This window comes from Triplophysa dalaica, chromosome 24 (assembly GCF_015846415.1).
Source record: "Triplophysa dalaica isolate WHDGS20190420 chromosome 24, ASM1584641v1, whole genome shotgun sequence".
Classification (NCBI taxonomy): Eukaryota; Metazoa; Chordata; class Actinopteri; order Cypriniformes; family Nemacheilidae; genus Triplophysa; species Triplophysa dalaica.
In genome coordinates, this window is record NC_079565.1 from 6514810 (window position 1) to 6534510 (window position 19701).

At 39.7% G+C, this 19701-nt stretch overlaps 3 protein-coding genes across 5 annotated transcripts in view; 2 read left to right on the forward strand and 1 right to left on the reverse strand.

The window, feature by feature from the left end:
• The window catches only part of LOC130414242 (chromatin remodeling regulator CECR2), a 26934-nt gene extending 17217 nt beyond the window's left edge, over positions 1-9717 (forward strand). Inside the window, exons 8-18 of one of the 2 annotated variants that reach the window (XM_056740053.1) lie at positions 989-1075; positions 1171-1318; positions 1900-2029; positions 2165-2202; positions 2338-2429; positions 2526-2652; positions 3049-3401; positions 3514-3663; positions 3754-4486; positions 4609-6310; positions 6957-9717. In XM_056740053.1, the coding sequence (XP_056596031.1) occupies positions 989-1075; positions 1171-1318; positions 1900-2029; positions 2165-2202; positions 2338-2429; positions 2526-2652; positions 3049-3401; positions 3514-3663; positions 3754-4486; positions 4609-6310; positions 6957-7014 (3618 nt within the window). In that variant the 3' untranslated portion in view covers positions 7015-9717. Of the gene's footprint in view, positions 1-988; positions 1076-1170; positions 1319-1899; positions 2030-2164; positions 2203-2337; positions 2430-2525; positions 2653-3048; positions 3402-3513; positions 3664-3750; positions 4487-4608; positions 6311-6956 lie in introns of both variants that reach the window. The other variant, XM_056740052.1, reaches the window with a different exon arrangement.
• The window catches only part of ribc2 (RIB43A domain with coiled-coils 2), a 22988-nt gene extending 5038 nt beyond the window's left edge, over positions 1-17950 (reverse strand). Inside the window, exons 1-6 of the mRNA XM_056740056.1 lie at positions 17705-17950; positions 17521-17602; positions 15939-16250; positions 15654-15772; positions 15283-15510; positions 14990-15156 (exon numbers count right to left, since the gene is read on the reverse strand). Coding sequence (XP_056596034.1) covers positions 14990-15156; positions 15283-15510; positions 15654-15772; positions 15939-16250; positions 17521-17602; positions 17705-17833 — 1037 coding nt within the window. The 5' untranslated portion in view covers positions 17834-17950. The remainder of the gene's footprint in view (positions 1-14989; positions 15157-15282; positions 15511-15653; positions 15773-15938; positions 16251-17520; positions 17603-17704) is intronic.
• Positions 10133-13863, forward strand: ada2a (adenosine deaminase 2a). Of its 2 annotated transcripts, none has more exons than XM_056740054.1 (10): positions 10133-10269; positions 11003-11326; positions 11470-11689; positions 11766-11976; positions 12062-12189; positions 12268-12358; positions 12439-12547; positions 12698-12855; positions 12997-13199; positions 13528-13863. In XM_056740054.1, the coding sequence occupies exons 2-10, from the start codon at positions 11026-11028 to the stop codon at positions 13616-13618; spliced, it is 1512 nt and encodes a 503-aa protein (XP_056596032.1). In that variant the 5' UTR covers positions 10133-10269; positions 11003-11025; the 3' UTR covers positions 13619-13863. The 2 variants fall into 2 exon arrangements, with proteins under 2 accessions (XP_056596032.1, XP_056596033.1); XM_056740055.1 differs by having other exon boundaries at positions 11008-11326.
• Positions 17951-19701: the final 1751 nt, after the last annotated feature.

The following is a 19701-nucleotide window of genomic DNA, read 5'->3' on the forward strand; positions in this document are numbered from 1 at the left end:
ATGTTCTCGGCAAAGATTACCATCTCTAATAAAAATAACAACAATATACTTAGTCTAACAGTTGAACAGTCTAAATATATAACTGTAAAAGTATGTCTACACAATCATATATACTGTAAGTGTTAAATTATTTCAGATTTTAAAGATATCTTTGTTCCAAAGATCAGTATTGTACAACAATTACATTATAAGTAGTTTCGATGTCTGTTGGACTAATAAATAATATTCAAGCATAGTTTGTCATTTAGGAATATTTCCTTATATGCATATAGATATAGATGAACTAGGTATCTCATCTTTGTCTCATTTAAACAGTGGAAAATCTTGTTCTCTAGCTGATATGTACAGTGTGCTGCAGTGTTGACGTGTCATTTCCGTGGCTAATCAAGACCTATTAGAGTGTCTGGTTGCCATAGCTACCCTGCTCTCAGCAATCTCCATTACATTCCATCACTTTATAAATCTTATATACATCTCACTCTGTGAAACAAACAACATGCAGCTATATATATTTTTTAGACAGAATTGATTCACTGCAGTCACTAAGCACAATCCGCATACTTAATTTCACAACCTTGAAGCTGCTGGTTCTAATTTGGACAACTGCTTCTTCGAAGTCAGCCCCCCGACACACACACTTATCCACACGTGCATGCTCGCACAGCCCTGTCAGAGCCAATCCATCAAGCCGTCGACGTGTAGCAGGCTCTCACCTTGAGGCGAGATGGAGCCTGGTGATTGACGGTCCGCATTGCTGCAGGTTTTTGACCTCTTAAGTGGTTATACCAGAAGCAGCCTATACACTACGGGATTAAGTATGTAAAGAGTAAGGTTCTGCTGTTACTGAAATTCGGAGAGAATGGGGCTGATGTTCATTCAGTTGGCCTCTGTTCGGTAAACAAAGAGCGTATGAGGGAGGGGTAGATAATCCCACAAGTGACCGTGTATGCAACTTCAAGTGACAAGGGTGCCTTTTTTTTTTCCTCAGGAGAAAGAGATGAGACAGAAGCTTCTGAATCCACCTAAAGAACGTAGTGGGGACCACTGTGCGCAAAACTACATCAATGAAAATGGGGTAGGTTTATAATCTACTGTAGTGCTTTATTTTTATTTGAAAAATATTATAAGACACACATTTATACCTGTGTGTGTGTGTGTGTGTGTGAGTAGACCAATGGTACAACTGAGGTGGACCAAAAGCAGAAGGAGGAAGACCAGCAAAGACAGGTGCTTCTCGCTGAGCAGCGCCGTGAAGAAGAGAGACTTCTCAAGGAGGAACGGGAGAGAGAAGAACAGGAGAGAGTGAAAGCAGTAGAGGGTGAGTTTGTTTAACTTTATCAAAAGTCACGAGCTATCTTGATACTTTCTCAGGCATGGGAGCTCAAAGTTTCCACGAAAGCTTGATCAAACACACTGATGCTAGAGCACATTCTGTAGTCTTGTCTCAACATGGCAGTTTTGAAGTCAGCAGGCTTTTAACCTAAGGCTTCTTTAATCATACAAAGAGCTGAGCTAGTGGAAACGATCAACCTCACTCCTCATGAGAATCATCCAGCTCTGATATCCTCTGTCAAAGGGTTAATTAACTCTTGATTGTGCCGATGCTGTTTTAATGTATTATGGATGAAGATCAGGCTTGCGGTTCTCTCCAGTGGTTTCCTTCTCCAACCCCTTTAATCCTCCACAGCAGGGTGTGCCAGTCAAGGCTGCACATGAAGCACATTTCCCCTTTATCTTGCTGGTGCCCTTTGATCAAATGTGCCTTCCAAAGCTGCCTGATGAATCGCTCATATTACTATTTTGATGTTTGCTAACTTTTCATTAATCATGCACTGTTAATGATAAGATGTGTAATGTGAGCTTTCTTATTCTGTCATTCACTGTTTTTATGTTATACAGAGCGTGCACGTAGAAGAAAGCAGCGAGAGGAGAAGGCCTGGTTGCTCTCCCAAGGGAAAGAGCTTCCCGCTGAGTTGCTTAATCTTGAGACTCACTCACCTGTTCGCAGATCATGTCGCACGAAACAGTTGTAAGCAGTCTGTTTTAATCCATGTTTCTAGTAACTATACTTGCATACTGGAATGATTTTTGTGGCAAATTACCTTCTAACGCTGAATGCAATGGTTGTTTTTGTGTTTCTGCTTTTCTCATTTCCCTACTGTAGTTATGACATAGATGATGATTATACCGCTCTCTACAAAGGTACGTTTGTGCAGTGTTGCTTGTGCTGTGGTCACACTTCAATATTTCCTCTTTAAGCATCTGCAGTAGTATCATTGAATTCCTCTTTTAACAGCTGCAGTAGCTTCATTGAATGTAAAATGATTTTCTCTGTAGTGTTGGAAGCCCTTAAAGCTCACAAAGATGCCTGGCCCTTCATGGAGCCAGTTGATGAGTCGTATGCCCCCAACTACCATGAAATCATACAGGTTGGCATTTATTGGTGTTGTTATAATGATAATAATGAAGTTACAATGAATATGAACACTGTTAACAATAGAATTATGTGTCAAATGTGTTGTCAGACTCCAATGGACCTGTCCACTATTGAGAGAAAGCTAAATGATGGGGAGTACATGGCCAAGGAAGAGTTTGTGGCTGATGTGAAGCTGATGTTTGAGAACTGTATGGAATACAATGGAGAAGATAGTGGTAAATATGACGCTGTTCTGTTTTGTTACCCAGAATTTTGGGTTGTAAGCAGAAGTGAAAATCACTGAAATCTGAAATGTGTAGTCTTGTATTACACTCTCTATAGATGAGCAAAGCAATCCGCATTAGTGGTGCAAGTATGTGAGGAAGCTTTGACATTGATTAATAGAGAGTGATTGAGCTATTCTCCAGTGAGCCAGGTCCTCCAGTGTCACAGAGACATTCCAGCCCCGCAGCTCCCCTCACTGGAGCCATCCATCCATCAGAATGCACTCCCCTGGGGTGGCGGGGTCAGAGGTCAACTGTGGTTCTGTGACCTGGTCTGTGTGTTTGCTGCATGGGCAGATGAGATTGTGTGTGTGCGTTAATCTGACTTGCCTGTCTGTATCACCTCAGAGTACACAAAAATGGCTGATTCCTTGGAACGCTGCTTTAGCCGAGCCTTACTGAAGCATTTTCCCACTGAGGATGGCGATACAGATGAGGAGTTTCATGTGGGCAGTGAGGACCGTGACCGTAAAGAGAAGAAAAAGAGCAAAAGCCATAGACCGTCCGGGCCTGATAGCTTGAACAGAGCCATAGAGCAGGCTCAAAAACGAAAAATTACCAACAATGGAAACAATCAGCATCAAGACATATTGAATTCTCCTTCACAACACCCTTCTTTACACTACAGTAATGGCATATCATATCACCATAACATGCACCCAGGACAGCAACAGGCTGGAATAATGCATTCAGCTCAGCAGGTTAGACCGCAGTCTTTTTTTTAATTTAGTATTTTTGACAGAACGTTTTGAAAACGTATATAGTTTTCTCCCTGTGCCAGTGCTTCACAACTATGTTTTTTTCCCTCTTAAGTTTCACCGGCCTGCAGGTCATCCAGGACCAGGTATGTATCCGCAACGTATGATGATAGACCCTCGATACCCATACCCTGGGCAAAGACATCTCATGCCTAGATCCTCAGGGGATCATGGAAATCTGCATATACCTCACTACAACATGCAGGTATGTTTTTTGCATTTATCAGTATTAGTTTTGTCATCTCTCAAGAGTTACGCGAAATGTTTTTTATCATATAATTTGTTTTTTTAGCAGAATTCCCACATTAATGGCCCCCAATTTGGGCCCAGATACCCAGTAGGACCTGATGGCCGACCTCTTCCATCTCCACATCAGCAGCATTCCTATCCTGGACCCACTCATGGCCCTTCCCTTGGTCCCAGGCCAGTGGCCCTTCAGCCTGGAGGCCTCTTTGCCCCTCCATCCGAGGGCAACATGTACCCTTCACGGCAACAATCAGATGGGCAACTCATGCAGGCTGCAGGGAACAGGTACCCTATGCCTGGTGTCCCAATGCATGGTTCTTACCCTCCTTATGGCCCTCATGGCATGAGGATGCAGAGGATGTGGCCACCCGTCAACCAACCAGGACAGCAGACATCTGGTGGCCCAATGCTGCAAGAACGGGGCATGAATAACCAGCATCCATATAATCACGGCATGATCCGTCCTCCACACAGTTCTGGTTATGCAATGGCGAACAATCAATACAGAATGCCCCCTGTGAATTCCCAAGGTCCCATTGGCCAAGGACCACCAGGGGCTTCCCAGGACACAAGGCCACATTTAGCATCCATGCTTGATAGTCCAGAGATGATTGCTCTTCAACAACTCTCTGCTTCATCTTCCCATGTTACAAGCTTCCAGCCGACCCCGCAGACTGGTGGTAATACTTCAGGTGATGCTGCACTGTCTCCTCATGAAAACAAGCTTCTCAGACCTAGGGATGGTGTATCAGACATCCAGCACACACCAACATCCCCCAAAGGTAGATGTGGGCATACTTGTACCATTTCAAAATTTGTAAGAGATTGTCTTCGTGATTTACGCTATTTATCTTCATTATAAAATTGAAAACCACACATAACTCTTAATTTTGTATTATGACAGGCTCAAATCCAAAACCCGTTGATAAACTGTCAACTGGAGAGATGTCTACCCTTAACAGATCACCACAGACTCAGACTTTACTAAATACAGCTTCAGCATCAGTGTCCAGCACTGAATGTTCTAAGCAGAAAGACAAACAAGGTCAACCAAATTCAGAAATACCCCACAACAGTGACCAACCTAACTCAAATCAGCTAGGAAAACAGAATGCTATGGAGGATTCTTCAAAGGTTTCCCTTAACGGTCCTTCCCAGAAAACCTCAGATGAACCGCTCCATCACCCTTCTCAACAAATACATCAAAACGTTCCCCCACAGTTTATGCAGAATGCCCCTCAAAGACATATTCCTCCACACATGCTACATAGCCTTGCTCCACAAGTGTCACAAAATATGTTTCAGCAATACCATCAGAAAGGCTCACAACAAGCCCTCCACAATGTATCTGTCAGAGGCCCTCAGCCAGGACCTCTTCATGGAATGCCACAGATACCATCTCAGGGTGGGCAACCTGGTGTTCATCAGCCTGCGACCATCAGTTCTCTACCTCCCAGCCACCCTGTATCCCATCCAATAGCTCAGCCCTCTCCAGCCGATCAAGGGGACCAAAGACCTTGTGAGCCAACCAGCAGGAGATTATCAGGTGGGAGCACAGCTTCCCAAGATAGCGCCAATGCTAACATGAGGACTGATTCAACTAACAGCCTTAACAAACAACAGCCCTTCAGTCCAGAGTCACAAACTCTGCAGGGACCAGTACCACTGAACAATCAGGCACCTCCAATGCACAATCAGGCACCACCAATGCACTCTCAGGGTCCTGAAACCAACACTATGGCCCACTATAGTGCAAATGAGCCAACACATCAACACTTTGTCCCACAGATGGGTAGACCATTACATTCCTCAAATCAACAGGGTTACGCAAACCAGACTCCAAACTATGCCGCTTATCATCAGCAAGGTGTTCCTTACCAGTATCGCATGGCTGCGCAACATCCTCAGGAACACCCCAGCATGTATCCTCAGTTTCAGCAGCAGCAGTTTTATCAGCAGTCTAGACATAACAGACCTAGATTTGCATCTGAGGAGTGGCTTAGACCACCATATCAACCACAACATTCAATGATGTCTAATTCTTTCCCATCATCATCAGTTGGCTCTGTTAATGGCAGGCATAAGGACAACACCATGTCTCCTCAGGGATCTGATGGATCTGGTGGGAGTTTAATGTCCCCGAGTCCTTTACCTGATGGGTCGCTGAGCAGCACATTGGAAAGAAGAGAGCATGGCAGCCCTGCCAAGCAGGCAAGAACTGAAGAGCCTTCTGAACGTTCTGACAGCCCAAAGGAGCTCCTGGACCTGGACAGCCACAATGCTGCAGCCCGACATCATACTTCAGCTCAACCACACCCCAGTTTCCAATATGGCTCTCGTGGCATGCATACCAGCATGCCGCAGGGTAGTGCTCCCCATATGATGGCAGGTGGGCCGTATTCTAACCACCAGTTTCCCAGAGGACACTTTGCCCCACAGCATCCTCTTCCACATTTGATGGAAGCCTTACAGAGGCCCCAGCACCTGCCTTTCTCACCAGGTCAAACTCGTATGGCCATGTACAGGCACCCAAATGTTGCCGGGCACTTCCAGGGAATGGTGGTTCCACAAAGGACAGTGGTTGCGGAACACTTAATTCGCACTGGGTAAGAACTCTTTTAGTTAGATCTTTAAGATAAATAATCCATATTAAATGTCAAATTCATGTATGCTAGCATGATAGATAAAATAACCTAAATAATATTGACTTTGCACATTCATCTAAATCAGAGGCCATTTACACGATGGCGTTTTCAACTGAAAACAGTCAACCTTTAATGCATTTTGGTCGTTTGTTTACACGACAACAGCGTTTTGGGGGACTGAAAACTGGTCTCAAAGCGTTTTTATTTGTTTTCCCAGATAGGTCTAAATGTAGATTGTTTTGACAACGCGGTCGTGTGTATGTAAAACTTTTTAAAATCGCAAAAGAATAACATTTCCGTTTTTCATTATGCATACGTACTCTCAAGGGTCGCACACCGGAGGCGGAAACGCGAGCCGCGCAGTCAAAGAACATTTAATTTAACGTTAAATTAAGTGTGCCGCGTTGTGTCGCTGCAGGACTCGGAACAGCGTCGTTGTAGCGGCGCTGGTGTTTGTAAACTCATAGAAAATATGTTAATTTTAACAAACAATAGCACTACGCTGCGTGGCTTGGCGGTTCTGTGTCCGATGTGCGACCCCCTTTAGTCTGTAATGCTTTAACACTTTTATTTCTTAGTTGTAATAACTTTTGATCTTGTTTGATAGGCAGCAGATGTTTGGTACAGCATCTCCCAATGGCCCAGGCAATAAACAAGGAGTATGAAAATGTAGATTTCACTGGAAACTCAATAAATACTTGAATCTCTTCTATGATAGTTAATAAAATCCTGGAATATACAAAAAAAGGAGAACACAACAGAAGACTGGTGAAATGATCGATTGCTGAAAACGACAACTTACAACACCAATCAGAGTTCTGCAACTGAGATATGATTCTGAAATTAATCAAACCAATAGCTCCCCAGGCACCTTTGAAAAGTCTTTAGTCCAGTTTTAAAGGGGGAGGTAGTATATCTCAGTGACCACTGACCATGGAGGACATGTGAATCGGTCAGGTCTGTTTGGTGCTCCGATACAGTTTAAACTGTTCTGCAGATGTTTTCATGGACAGGAAAGTGTCTTTGGCCTCATTCTGTGAAGAAATTACATTTATGATGCTCTCTTGCATTATAAGTTACATAAGGAGTTAAGAAAGGCAAGAATGAGCATTTAAACTCAGGTTTAGTAAAAAAGGTACTGAGACTACTTCAATTGTTTCCAACCCTGTGGTCAAACTAGACTCAGTTGCCTTTTATGTACTTATTGAATGTTGCTGTTTCATGTACTTGTGACTGTGTGTGAATGAGTTAGGATATAGTAATGATGCAACACAAGGAATAAAAGATGGATCCTCTGCTTCACTGGAAACAGCACACTTGGGAGTGTTTTAAAGAGGTGAACTTCACCTCAACTAAAACACAGCATCTGTCCACTTTAGTTCTGGTGTTATGCATCCTTTTAATAACTCTTCAACTTTAAAGATTGTCTTTGATTTTCATAGACTGGCAGAAAACTTGGCTGCTCTATTTTGTTATGCACTAGGAATAGTCTTTAATACTGGAATTAGTGGCCTTGAAATAAAATTAGACATTTGCTTCTTTGTATGGGACTACATATCTACAACTTTGCTTGTCTATCTCTTGAGATTTCTCTTTGTCCCTCATTGATGTATCCTTCTAGTTTATGTATGCACAGAATGAAAAGGAATCAGGTTTTAGATTCTCACACAGGCTACTTTTGACCTTTGAGGATTTTAAGGGTGGTTTATGCTTTGTCATCTGCTCATTCAGTATTTACCATCACATAATTGTAATTTTTTTTTTTTAATTGTTAAAACAATTAACATTTTTTGTTTTTGTTATATATAGATGCAATACTAATAATACATTGGGTAAGGGCATGAATCAGGCTTAACTCCCACTTGTAGAAATTAAATTGTTGAAGTACCACTGGAGCTTATTTCAACGAATGTGAGTAATGTGTTGATGTGCTCATATTTTACATGAATTCTTCCTCTTTTCATTCATTGTACTGAATATGTCCTCAGGGTGTAGTGGTTTTAATACGGGTATTGTCAAATGAATATTCAGTAATACAAAATTACACTGAAATGTCTCAAACTGTGATAAGTGGATTTGATTCATTTGAATGGTAAATTAACTTAATTTCATACTTTTTGTGGTTTTGGGAACAGAAAAGTTGGTTATTCTTCACATTGCTGTTTGATTTCATATTGTAAATGCAGGTTTTATTGGGCAAAGCTAGCCGAATACAGGTTGGTTTTTATTTTCATGGTTTTTACCATCGTTGTCCTGCTGTAAAATGACTTATTACTTCATTACATTTGATCTCTCTGGGTTAACTTCATATTTTGCAAATTTTACGAAGCATTAAAAATAAACCGCTTTTTATGGGAATATGACAAAGAATCTACCTCATAATGGCACGTTATCCATTCCCATTCCGGACATACACATTAAGATTTTCTGTCACTTGGTTATATTTGTCATTTTAGAAAATACCATTAATTGTTTCTTACATTTATACAGTATATTGGATAGCTTCATCCTTAAATCAACACTGTAAGCCTTAAAATGTCAACCCGCAATGATTATTATTAAATTATTCGTGCCAAGTTTGAAATTTCTTAAACATTTCTTCTGTTTTACAACAGTAAAGGAAATAAAGGCAGCGCCTAGATCTTAATGTTTAATGATTTTAATTATTCACATTCTTGCCCTCATTTTTTACTTTTGCTGGATCCGGACTGTAAAGTCATTAGTACAAATAATATGACCATGTTTACAATGCCCTAAAATGTTTTGTCCCAGAAACCTGTCGCAGTGTATCCGGACATGTTAAGTGTAACAAATGTATTTTATGAAGTGAAATATGAAAATTGACTTGAGATGAAATTGATGCTGTCCACCGGTTTTGTGTGAATGTCTTAGCTCGCCAGTTTATTAGGATCATTTTGGCAATAGTAGACAGTTCTGTTGGAGATTTAAGATTCACCTGTTCATATGTAAAGGGCTTATATAGCGGCAGTAGGTTACAAGATTTTGCTGTGAACAAATGTGTCTATTCATTTTTTTATTATTTTCTTTCGCATATTGGTGGGTAACAACAGATCTGTATCTCTTGAAATCTGATTTTTTCTGCACTAGTTAAATTGCTAGTTGGATAAATGTGAATCCTATTTATTTGTTCATATGTTTTGTACATTGTTTGTCTTTTTAATATAAATGTTTTTTTTCCTTTTGTACTTTACCTCAGTAGCAAAATGGCATCCGAAAGGACACCTGTAACTTTCATTTATATGTAAAGTTTACATGTTCTCTTACATGCCTCACAAATTATTTTGGAAATGGGTTTAAGTATTTTCCTACTGTACATTTCTTAGAATAAAATGTTTCATTAGATTTTAGGTTTGCTTGTTTGTCATTTACATGAATGATGGAGATATCATTTTAATCTCCCAACGTCTTCCATTAATAACATACAACTTTATGTAGTAACTACTATTACTTTGTAACGAATATGCATAGATGTTAAGATAAACAAACGTGTTGTTGTGTGACACAACAGTAACTTACTCACACTAAAGCGGGTCTCGAGCGTTTCAGTCAGAGGGAGAACCTTCATCTAAGTGAACAGAAATATCACATTAACTTCTAATTTATAAATATTAAACATTAATTTTTGTTAATATAGTACCTCTGGGTACTATATTTTGTATGCGCTAGCCATTTTTTGTGCTCCCGTCTTTTGTTCACGCGCACTAGCACGCTCGCGAGCACACAAACACAACAGCCAATGACATTCGAGGACGTTTGTGACGTCGCGCACTGTTTCGGAAAGCATTCTGTAGGATAAAAGCATAGACACGGTAAAGGTCGTAGTTTTGTTGAAATAAATAATAACGTTAATAATATTTTGCCGATTTAGCTGTAAACGATACACGCCACTCCAGCTTCAGGTAAGACGTATCAACGTTAACTTGATATATGTGACCGTACGTTAAAAAAACAAACCGTATCGCTCATTCAGTGTAGAGGTTATTTAACGTAACGTTACTCATCCAGCTGTACTTTCGATTATGTCGAAATGTCTAAATAAAGGTTATGGATTAAATTGGTTCTTGTTTTAGCGTAGAATGAGCAACAATTTTAGTTATAATAGGTTGAGTAACGTTACAGCTCGGCAGACAGCTGTGTGTCATGTGCTTTGTTTACATGTCATTGGCTCTGTAACAGATGGTCTTATTGTTTGTAGAAGTGAACTGACGGATTTCATGTATAGACTGCTTGTAGACATTCACATTACAAGTAAAGATAAATGTCAGCAATTTTTTTCAAAAAGGGAACTTATGGCTGAAACTTGGTTAAAAAAAACATGTAAAAGCTGCTGTGATTACTAATAGATTTTTCTTTTAGTTTGTTAGTTAGTAATATTACAGCTATCCGTACAAACATAAGTCTAGAGAACTAAGCTTAAACAGTCAAATGTTTCCAATAAGTTTCAAATACTGTACAATTGCAGTAATTAAATTATAATGTTGGCATAGAAAATATGGTTTATTCTACATGGGTCCGTAAATCAGCATTTATGCATAAAAGTGTCAGCATAAGCACTTGAAACGAAACAAAAAAAGGTTTTTAAGCATCTAATTATTCACACAAAACGATTGTTTAATTCTACCATCCGCACAGAGCAGAGTGCTTGAATCCCAGCCATGTGCCGACTCCCTCTTCATCGCCTGCTGCAGATATGGATGCTGTTTCAGTGTTGTGCTTCGTGTAACTGTGGACTCGATCCCAAAAAGCGGGACGTGTTGATGAAGCTGGAGGAGTTGAGACGTACAGGAGGAGGCGTTGAGCTGGATGAGCGAGAGAAACTCCTGGATGCGAAGCTTCAGAAACTACAGGAGCATGAAATGAAAGCTGGGCCGTTTCCTCCGTCCATGCATTTCTTTAAGGCGAAGCCCCTCATCGAGCGAAGCCCCATCTTTAGTTTGCTTCAGAAAATGCCTAAAGGTGCAATAGTCGAATTTCGTTGAATGCTTTATAAACTGTTTAGCAAACATCATGAAACTGATGAAAGTTTGGTTTTTAACTCCCTCAAGGTTTATCTATAATGCTTTGGGAGATGCGATGTCATATGTTCTTCATGTGAACAGGTGGGGCTCTACACGTTCACGACTTTGCCATGGTTGGTGTGGAATGGCTGGTGAAGAACGTTACCTACAGAGAGAACTGCTACGTTTGCTTCACCCATGAGGTGTTTGTGCAGTTTATCTTCTCCTCTGGGCAGCCTGAACCTCATCCTCGTTGCTCCCAATGGATCCTGCTAAGATCCCTAAGGGAGAAGACTAAAAACATCACTGACTTGGACAACAGGTGCAGTGATCCTCAGAGTCAGATGTTGTGATGTTTCTCTGTGTTTTTCTAAAGTTCCTCTTCATTCGACCCACAGTTTCATTCGAAATCTTACTCTTTTCACCGAGGACCCAGACAGTGCCTATCCCAGCCAAGATGCAGTGTGGAAGAGATTTGAGAAGGCATTTTTGGGGGCGTACGGACTGGTCACCTATGCACCTGTATTTAAAGACTATCTCTATGAAGGTCTCCGACAGTTCTATGAAGACAACATCATGTATGTGGAAATCAGGGCTTTGCTACCATCGGTATGGATACATTTAGCATGCGGTTCTTAGTATACTAATCCGTTCAAAAAAGTATTAAAATTAATATTCATTTGATCATTTTAAGACATATGAACTTGATGGCAGACTGAATGATAAGCAGTGGAGTATGCAGGCCTGCCAGGAGGTGGTGAGAAGATTTACAACACATTATCCAGACTTTGTAGGGGCTCGGGTGATCTTCACTGTCCACAGGTCAAATACACATTTGATTTGTTCAGAGGACGTCTTGAATTAATAAAAGTTATTCATTGCTTCTCCTTTGTGTTACAGAGGTGTTAATGCAACTGTGGCCATAAAGGCAGTAGAAGAGGCCATGACATTACAGAGGAACTTCCCAGACACCATGGCAGGCTTTGACTTTGTGAGTATATGACGGCTGTGTTTTAAGCACTTGAACTTACAATAAAGAAATGGCATAAGAACATACTTCTTTAACTCCAGGTTGGACAAGAAGATCTCGGCAGACCTTTGTGGTACTTCAAGGACGCTTTGAGTTTACCTGAACAAAGGGGTGTCGACCTGCCCTACTTTTTCCACGCAGGAGAGACAGGTTTCTTTTGACATCTTGCCTCTTTCATCTAGTACAGCGCAGATTAGCTCACAAAAGCCGCCCTTTAGGCACATGTGCTCTTAGAGTAACGTCTATTGAACACGTGTTTTATTTTATGCTTGCCGCGGTAACTCTTTATACCCCACACAGATTCACAAGGAACGGAGGTGGATCAGAACCTTATGGATGCCATTCTGTTCAACACCACGCGCATAGGTCACGGCTTTGCTTTGGCACGTCACCCTGTAGTTAAAGAGATGTCTAGAAAGATGGATGTGCCTGTAGAAGTTTGTCCTATCTCAAATCAGGTATATATCACCCACTGTTTATCTAAAATTGAATTAATTATTCTTTTCAGTCTTTTAATTCCTTAAAATATGTAAGTAGGTATTCATGTGCATTTATATATAAACGGGTTTGGTTATAGTGCTGATTTGTTTCGTCATCAGGTGTTGAAACTGGTCTCAGACCTGCGGAATCACCCAGCCGCTGTGCTGATGGCTGAGGGTCATCCTCTAGTGATCAGCTCTGATGATCCAGCTCTGTTTGGGGCTAGTGGACTTTCTCATGATTTCTATGAAGCCTTTATGGGCTTTGGTGGAATGAGCTTTAATTTGGGCACATTGAAAGAGCTGGTCATAAACTCTCTCAGGTAAAAGAATTTTACTACATTTAAAAAATGCACTTAAAGTATATACATAAATAAATACCACTTCCCAAGATGTAAACACTAAATCTTACATACATAATTAATACTTTAATATATATTCTTTAACAATTTGATCTGGTTATAAATGTTTTGTTGGTTGTATAAGTATTTTTGACTTTGTTTATAGATAAAATTAATATATACCAAATACCTAATATACGTTAAATGTTTTTGTGTACGGGGCTTCACAATAATGTAGATATCATTTTTATAATTCATATTGGTGAGATTGTTAAGATTAAACTTTTTTTGTCTTACTCTTGATTTCTAGGTACAGCTCACTGCCAAGTCAAACAAAGGAAAAAGCTATTGCAGCTCTACTGGTAAAATGGGATAAGTTTGTCCTGGAGAGTTTATTATGAACTACTTTTAAGAGTAGTCTTTAAACAGGGACAATTTTAACACTGTGTGTTTTCTGTATGTTTTTATGTGAATGTACAATCGCGTGAAGACTGTTGTTTGATATGAGGAATTGATTTTAATGTCTTAAACTGACTTGTACTGCCATCTGGTGCACATTTCTATATCAATTCAAAGGCTGTTTCTGAAACGTTAACTTCAAAACTGAGTACATCTTGAAGTTTCAATAAAACATGTAGTTATTTAATGGGTTTTTTATTTTAAGACCCTGAATTTCGGGTTTGGGGACCACATGATTTCATCTCTGCTCTTTGCGGATGATGTCGTCATGCTGGCCCCATCAGACCAGGACCTTCAGCATGCACTGGGACGGTTTGCAGCCGAGTGTGAAGCGGCTGGGATGAGAATCAGCACCTCCAAATCTGAGGTCATGGTTCTCAGTCGGAAAAGGGTGGTTTGCCCACTTCAGGTAGGTGGAGAGTTCTTGCCTCAAGTGGAGGAGTTTAAGTATCTGGGGGTCTTGTTCACGAGTGAGGGAAGGATGGAACGGGAGATTGACAGACGGATCGTCTGACGGAGCTCAGAGTAGATCCGAGGCTCCTCCACATCGGCCAGCTGAGGTGGCTCGGGCATCTTTTCCGGATGCCCCCTGGACGCCTTCCCGGGAAGGTGTTCCGGGCATGTCCCACCGGGAGGAGACCCCGGGGAAGACCTAGGACACACTGGAGGGACTATGTCTCCCGGCTGGCCTGGGAACGCCTCGGTGTCCCCCCGGAAGAGCTGGAGGAAGTGTCTAGGGAGAGGGAAGTCTGGGCATCCCTGATTAGACTGTTGCCCCCGCGACCCGGCCCCGGATAAGCGGAAGGAAACGAACGAACGAACGAACCCTGAATTTCTAATAAGAACTACGATTTGGAAAATCAGTCTGTCTTCTATAATTCTAGAAAAACGTAATGTTGAAAAAATGACAGGAGAAAAAATTATTTACATCTTGCCAAGTTAAATTAGGTTATTATGTTGGTAAATTTGTTACATAAATGTTAATAACACAAAAAAATGGTGACATCACTCTGCATATCATTAACAAAGTGAAACCTATTTTCAGAGCAAATGTATGTAAATTGTTTTATTGCTGGCGTTCTTTCAGGTTTTCAATGTAACTCTTTTTATCTATTGCTGCTATTAAACTGGGAAAAGAAGCGCTCATCAAGGATGTTGGTATAAACAGGTTTAATTTAGTTAAAATTCATAGACAAAGATGAGATTCTTAAATGTAGCAGCGGCTCATTTATTTTGTTTAAAAGCTAAATTGCAAATTATTATGCAAATTATAAGTAGTAAAAAAGGCTATTCAGCTCTAGTCAACAACTCACTGAGCACTGTGGGCCTGGGCCAGCTGGGCGTTGGTGTTGTCCAATGCCCTACGCAGCTCCTTATTGGCCCGCTCCTGTTGTCTTTCAAGCAGCAGTGCGGCACGAGCTGATGCCATTCGCAAGTTATACTCCTTCCTCTCCTTCTCCCTTTGCTCCATGCAAGCTTGCTGCATACACATATTTAATAAAAATAGTTTTCTTGCTTTAAATCCATGGGTATTAGCTTTGAAACATCTATTGCATGCAAGTGTACTTCTCACCTTTTCAATTTCACAACTAAATTCTGGGCTTACCTTCTTCTCTGCTGCCTGCTGCTGCTGGTCGAGAGTGTATTGTTCAAGCTCTTTTGGGCTCATTCCCTTATAACAGTCCCTGCGGAGGCGAGACGGACCCAGCACACTAGCACTCTGTGCTGGGTTTTCAGTCAGCAGGTCTCCGTTCAGGTGGTTCACAATGTCCGTCCGGTTGTTTTCTTCCTCCTCACGATGCTCTTGCAAACGTCTTTGTGCAATTTCTGCAGCCTAGAGCCAGGGAGAAAGAACATTTTAAACTCGAAGAATGAAAAAATCAGGCTGACCAATAATTTAATAATTGGCTTACATGAATGATACATGTTCTTGAATCCTAAACTTAACTTTTTTATTTTCTCATTTTTGTGACTCACCAATGACAAGTTATAGTCTTTGGTGGCAGTGGTTGCCGCTCTCCTGAATTGCTTCTCCATCTTCTCCAATTCAACAGCTCGGTTGTCCAAAGAAAGTCTGCTTTGATCATACTGATGCACTATACGGTATACAAACACAACAGATAGTGATACAGTATTAAAAGTTTGTATCAATAACGATTATCTTAATGATTTTGGGTTGTGTAAGCATCATAACAGTAAGTAAATACATAAAGAGCGTAAAACACGTTTTTCAATGTCAGACACAAAAATGTTCAAACATACGTTCTTGTTTTAGCTGTTGTTTTGTTTGTTCTCGTTCTTGCTGCTGCTGTATGCACCATCCTCTGAGCTGCTCCTTCTGCTTTTTCTGTCTCTCCTTACTGGATGAATCCTCTCCTGTCAGCTCTGGTAGTATCTTCATCCCCTCCTGTTTCTTCAGCAGCTCTGGGTCGTTCAGGTCAAACTCGCGTCTGCAGCTGGCCTGTTGGAACTGTTGTCTGAACTGAACGATGGCTTCATTCAGGAGGCGCTCATCTTTCTTCTGTCGCTGCTCCAGGACACAAGCGGCACGATCATCACAGATGAGGTCATTCGCTAAAATCAGACAGAATATGAAGTTTTGTGACTACACTCATAACTAGGCCTACCTATTAATAAAAATACTCAAACTCAAATGTTTTCTTTTATAAAAACTATTATGAACCATTAGCTGTTTACCATAAAAACCATTACGATATAATTTTATTTTTTCTTTATCTTGTATTTTGAGTCTTATTGCAATAGGATTTAATGGTGTTTGAATGATTCTCATCTGCCAAATAACATCGCACCAAGAGAACTCAACACATCACCAGTAGACACCCATGGAAACCATTATACACTCTTAAAAATAAAGGTCTTTAAAAGGTTCTTCACTAAGATGCCATAGAAGAACCATTTTGGCATATTTTTATGATCTGAAGAACCTTTTTTAGGTGTGAAGAATAGCCTACCTGAAAACCATACTTGAGTAAAAGTACAGATACCTTACTCCATTACAAGTTACAAGTCATGAATTCCCAAAACAACTTGAGTGAAAGTCTTAGGTCTCTTCAGTAAAACTGACAAACGTCAAAGCCTTTTTGGCCTTATTGTCGGCTGCATCATGTCTTCTTCCCAAATAAAACATCCGCGATGTCAACCACACTATAATGCACCCGCATTCGCATAAAGAAGCGAAGCCATGTTGACAAGTTTCAGATAGTAAGGGCAAAAATGCACAAGATATACTACCTTCAATGGCCTGTAAATTGCAAGTTTGCTTCTTCTGTAACAGAAATGAACTGTTGCAGAAAAAGTGAAGTGCCATGCACAATGTGATGTGTTGCTGCACAAATGTAGTGGAGTAAAAAGTACACATACTCATTCAAAAATTTAGTCAAGTAGAGTAAAAGTTGCTAATGTATTTAATAATCAATACTAAAAAAGGCTACTTAAGTACAGTAACTAATTACATTTACTCCCATTATTTACCGCACTGCAAAGAACCTTCAGATGTTAAAGGTTCTTTAAGAAACCATTTAGACAAAAAGGTTCTTCGTCATCTTGAAGCAACTTTTTTAAGAGTGTAGTTTCCATTTAAACAATACAGTTCCCATCATAACCATTAAATCCATAAGAATGTGTGTAATGTTTTACGTTTCTTTAGCAGGATGGACTCTGACAGACCAAAACTAAATAACCGAAAATAAGTAAACTGTTCAGCTTAGGTTAAGAAAACAAACAAATACATGAGCTATAAAATTATATGTCATAAACAAAATCGAATGATTAATGAAGTAAACTGACTAAAACTAATCTGGAATTATTTTAAATGGTTAGCTACCGTAGGCTTCACGTTCATCCGCTTCTCGTTGCTCTTTCTCTCTTCTTTCTTTAACCTGATAGTCAATAGCTACCCTGTCAACCTAACCGAGGAACAAATGAATGATTGTTAGACACAGCACATAGGCTATATATATATATTCTTTTTTATTAAAATTAAAATTATTAGCAAATAGATAACGTACTCCGCTCGTGCGAACTCTGTCGTTGAATATCCTTTCTTGACGTTTCTTTTCAATGTTTTTTCTTCTGTCGAGTTGTAAAGCTTCGACACGGTCAGTCAGATGTTCGACGCGGCTCATCGTTGAGTACATCACCTCTGTTCATCGATTTGTAAGAAATATTAATCGTCTCACCGGGTTTTAGGGAAAAAACACAAACAAACCCGTTGCTATGATACTGTGACCTGTGTTCGAATATGGCGCCGTCTATTGGTCGCTTGTATTTCAGCAAGTCGTCTGTTAAAGGCAGAAATGAACATTCATGGTTCATATATTTGACCCCGGATCACAAAACCAGTCTTAAGTAGCACGAGAACATTTTTAGTAAAAGCCAAAAATACATTGTGTGGGTCAAAATTATCGATTTTTCTTGTATGCCAGAAATAATTGAAATATTAAGTAAAGATTATTTTCCATATAGATATTTTGTAAATTTCCTGCTCTAAATATATGAATATATATTTTTTTGAGAGTGGATGGCCTGCTACAGTGCCTCTGATTAACTACTTTAAACGCAATTTTCTCAATATTTAGATTTTTATGCAACCTCAGAATCCAGACGTTTAAACCGTTGCCTCTCCGGCATGTATTGTCCTATCATAACAAAACAAATACCAATAAAAAGCGTAATTATTCATCTTTCAGATTATGTACAAATCTCAGTTTCGACAAATTTCCCCTTAAGACTGGTTTTGTTGTCCAGGGTCACATATTACATTTGATTCAAAGACTAGTTTGTCTATAATGTTTAATGTTAAGTTTTTAAAATCTATGATCCTATAAGTCATCATTAGTAATACTATTAAAACTACCATGTTTTTTTGGGAAGAATATTATCCATTTTTAATACCATAGTATTACTAAATATATTATGGGTATAAAACACATAAACACACCAATTATAACCTGCTGGTGATTTTTAAAGGCCTGTGTCTTAAAAACGGCGTTTGCTAACGATTTGCTAAGGAGACTACTTCCTTTGGCCGGGACGTTACGTCATCACGCATTTAAAGCTCACAAATAATGCAACATGGCCACAAATTTCTTAAAACGCCTCTTCCAAAAGTATATGGGAAAAATGTATAACGTTAGGCTTTCTATCATGGGAACCAGCACTGCGCTTGTTTCTGGGTTAGCCTACAAAATATGATTTGATTAGTTAGTGTGTTTCTATCTGAAACTTTCGTAAGAGCATTGCGTTAACAACAATTTTGCACATACCTATGTATACATGTAAAAGATAATGCAATGTAAGTTGCTTGCCTCTGCCAAATGCATAAATGTAAATGTAAATGTATTCCAGGCATTAGATGGATGATAAGAATTTAGTAAGAATTGTAAATGTTGTATGTTTGCCGGCATGTCCTTGAAGATGTAGATAATATAATTTACTCAATCAAAATACACATTGAAAGAAGGGAGGTGTTTAGTTGTAATTGAAAACTCCATGATTTAAATTATTTGCCATTGAAAAATAATACAACATGTTATAATCTCATTAGATATAACCTTTTTTACTGCAAGTGCACAAACCTTTGAACCTTGATAAGGAAGCCTGCAGTACACAGTGTGATAATGTGCTTTGACGCTGCATGACACTAGCTTTTAATACTTTTTTATTCATCAATGTGTTTTGTCAGTCACAAAAAAACGTTTCATTACACTGTAAAAATGTCTGTAAAGAATGATAAGGTAGAGAGTGTAGGCCTACTCCATATTTTGAGTTCACTGCTCCATACACAACCTGCCTGTGCATCTCCTATGATTAAACATGAAATTTAGACACCTGGAGTAATATTAACAGCTGCAGTGTCAGGTTCCCTGTAAAGGGAACTAGAAAGATGATATCAGGGATTCTTATAAAGTACAAATTGTAAACGTAGTCAAGTATGTTTATCTATGTCAGTCATGGTAGGTATTATTTACTGAATTCATACTAAACACAAATTGAAGAAATGGAG

What these genes read in the sequence shown, in the direction of transcription:
- ada2a (XM_056740054.1), top strand. Translation starts at nt 11,026, where the DNA reads ATGTGCCGACTCCCTCTTCATCGCCTGCTGCAGATATGGATGCTGTTT. An exon ending in GCTTCAGAAAATGCCTAAAG is followed by an intron (nt 11,327 to 11,469) that starts GTGCAATAGTCG and finishes TCATGTGAACAG; the next exon opens with GTGGGGCTCTACACGTTCAC. An exon ending in ATCACTGACTTGGACAACAG is followed by an intron (nt 11,690 to 11,765) that starts GTGCAGTGATCC and finishes TTCGACCCACAG; the next exon opens with TTTCATTCGAAATCTTACTC.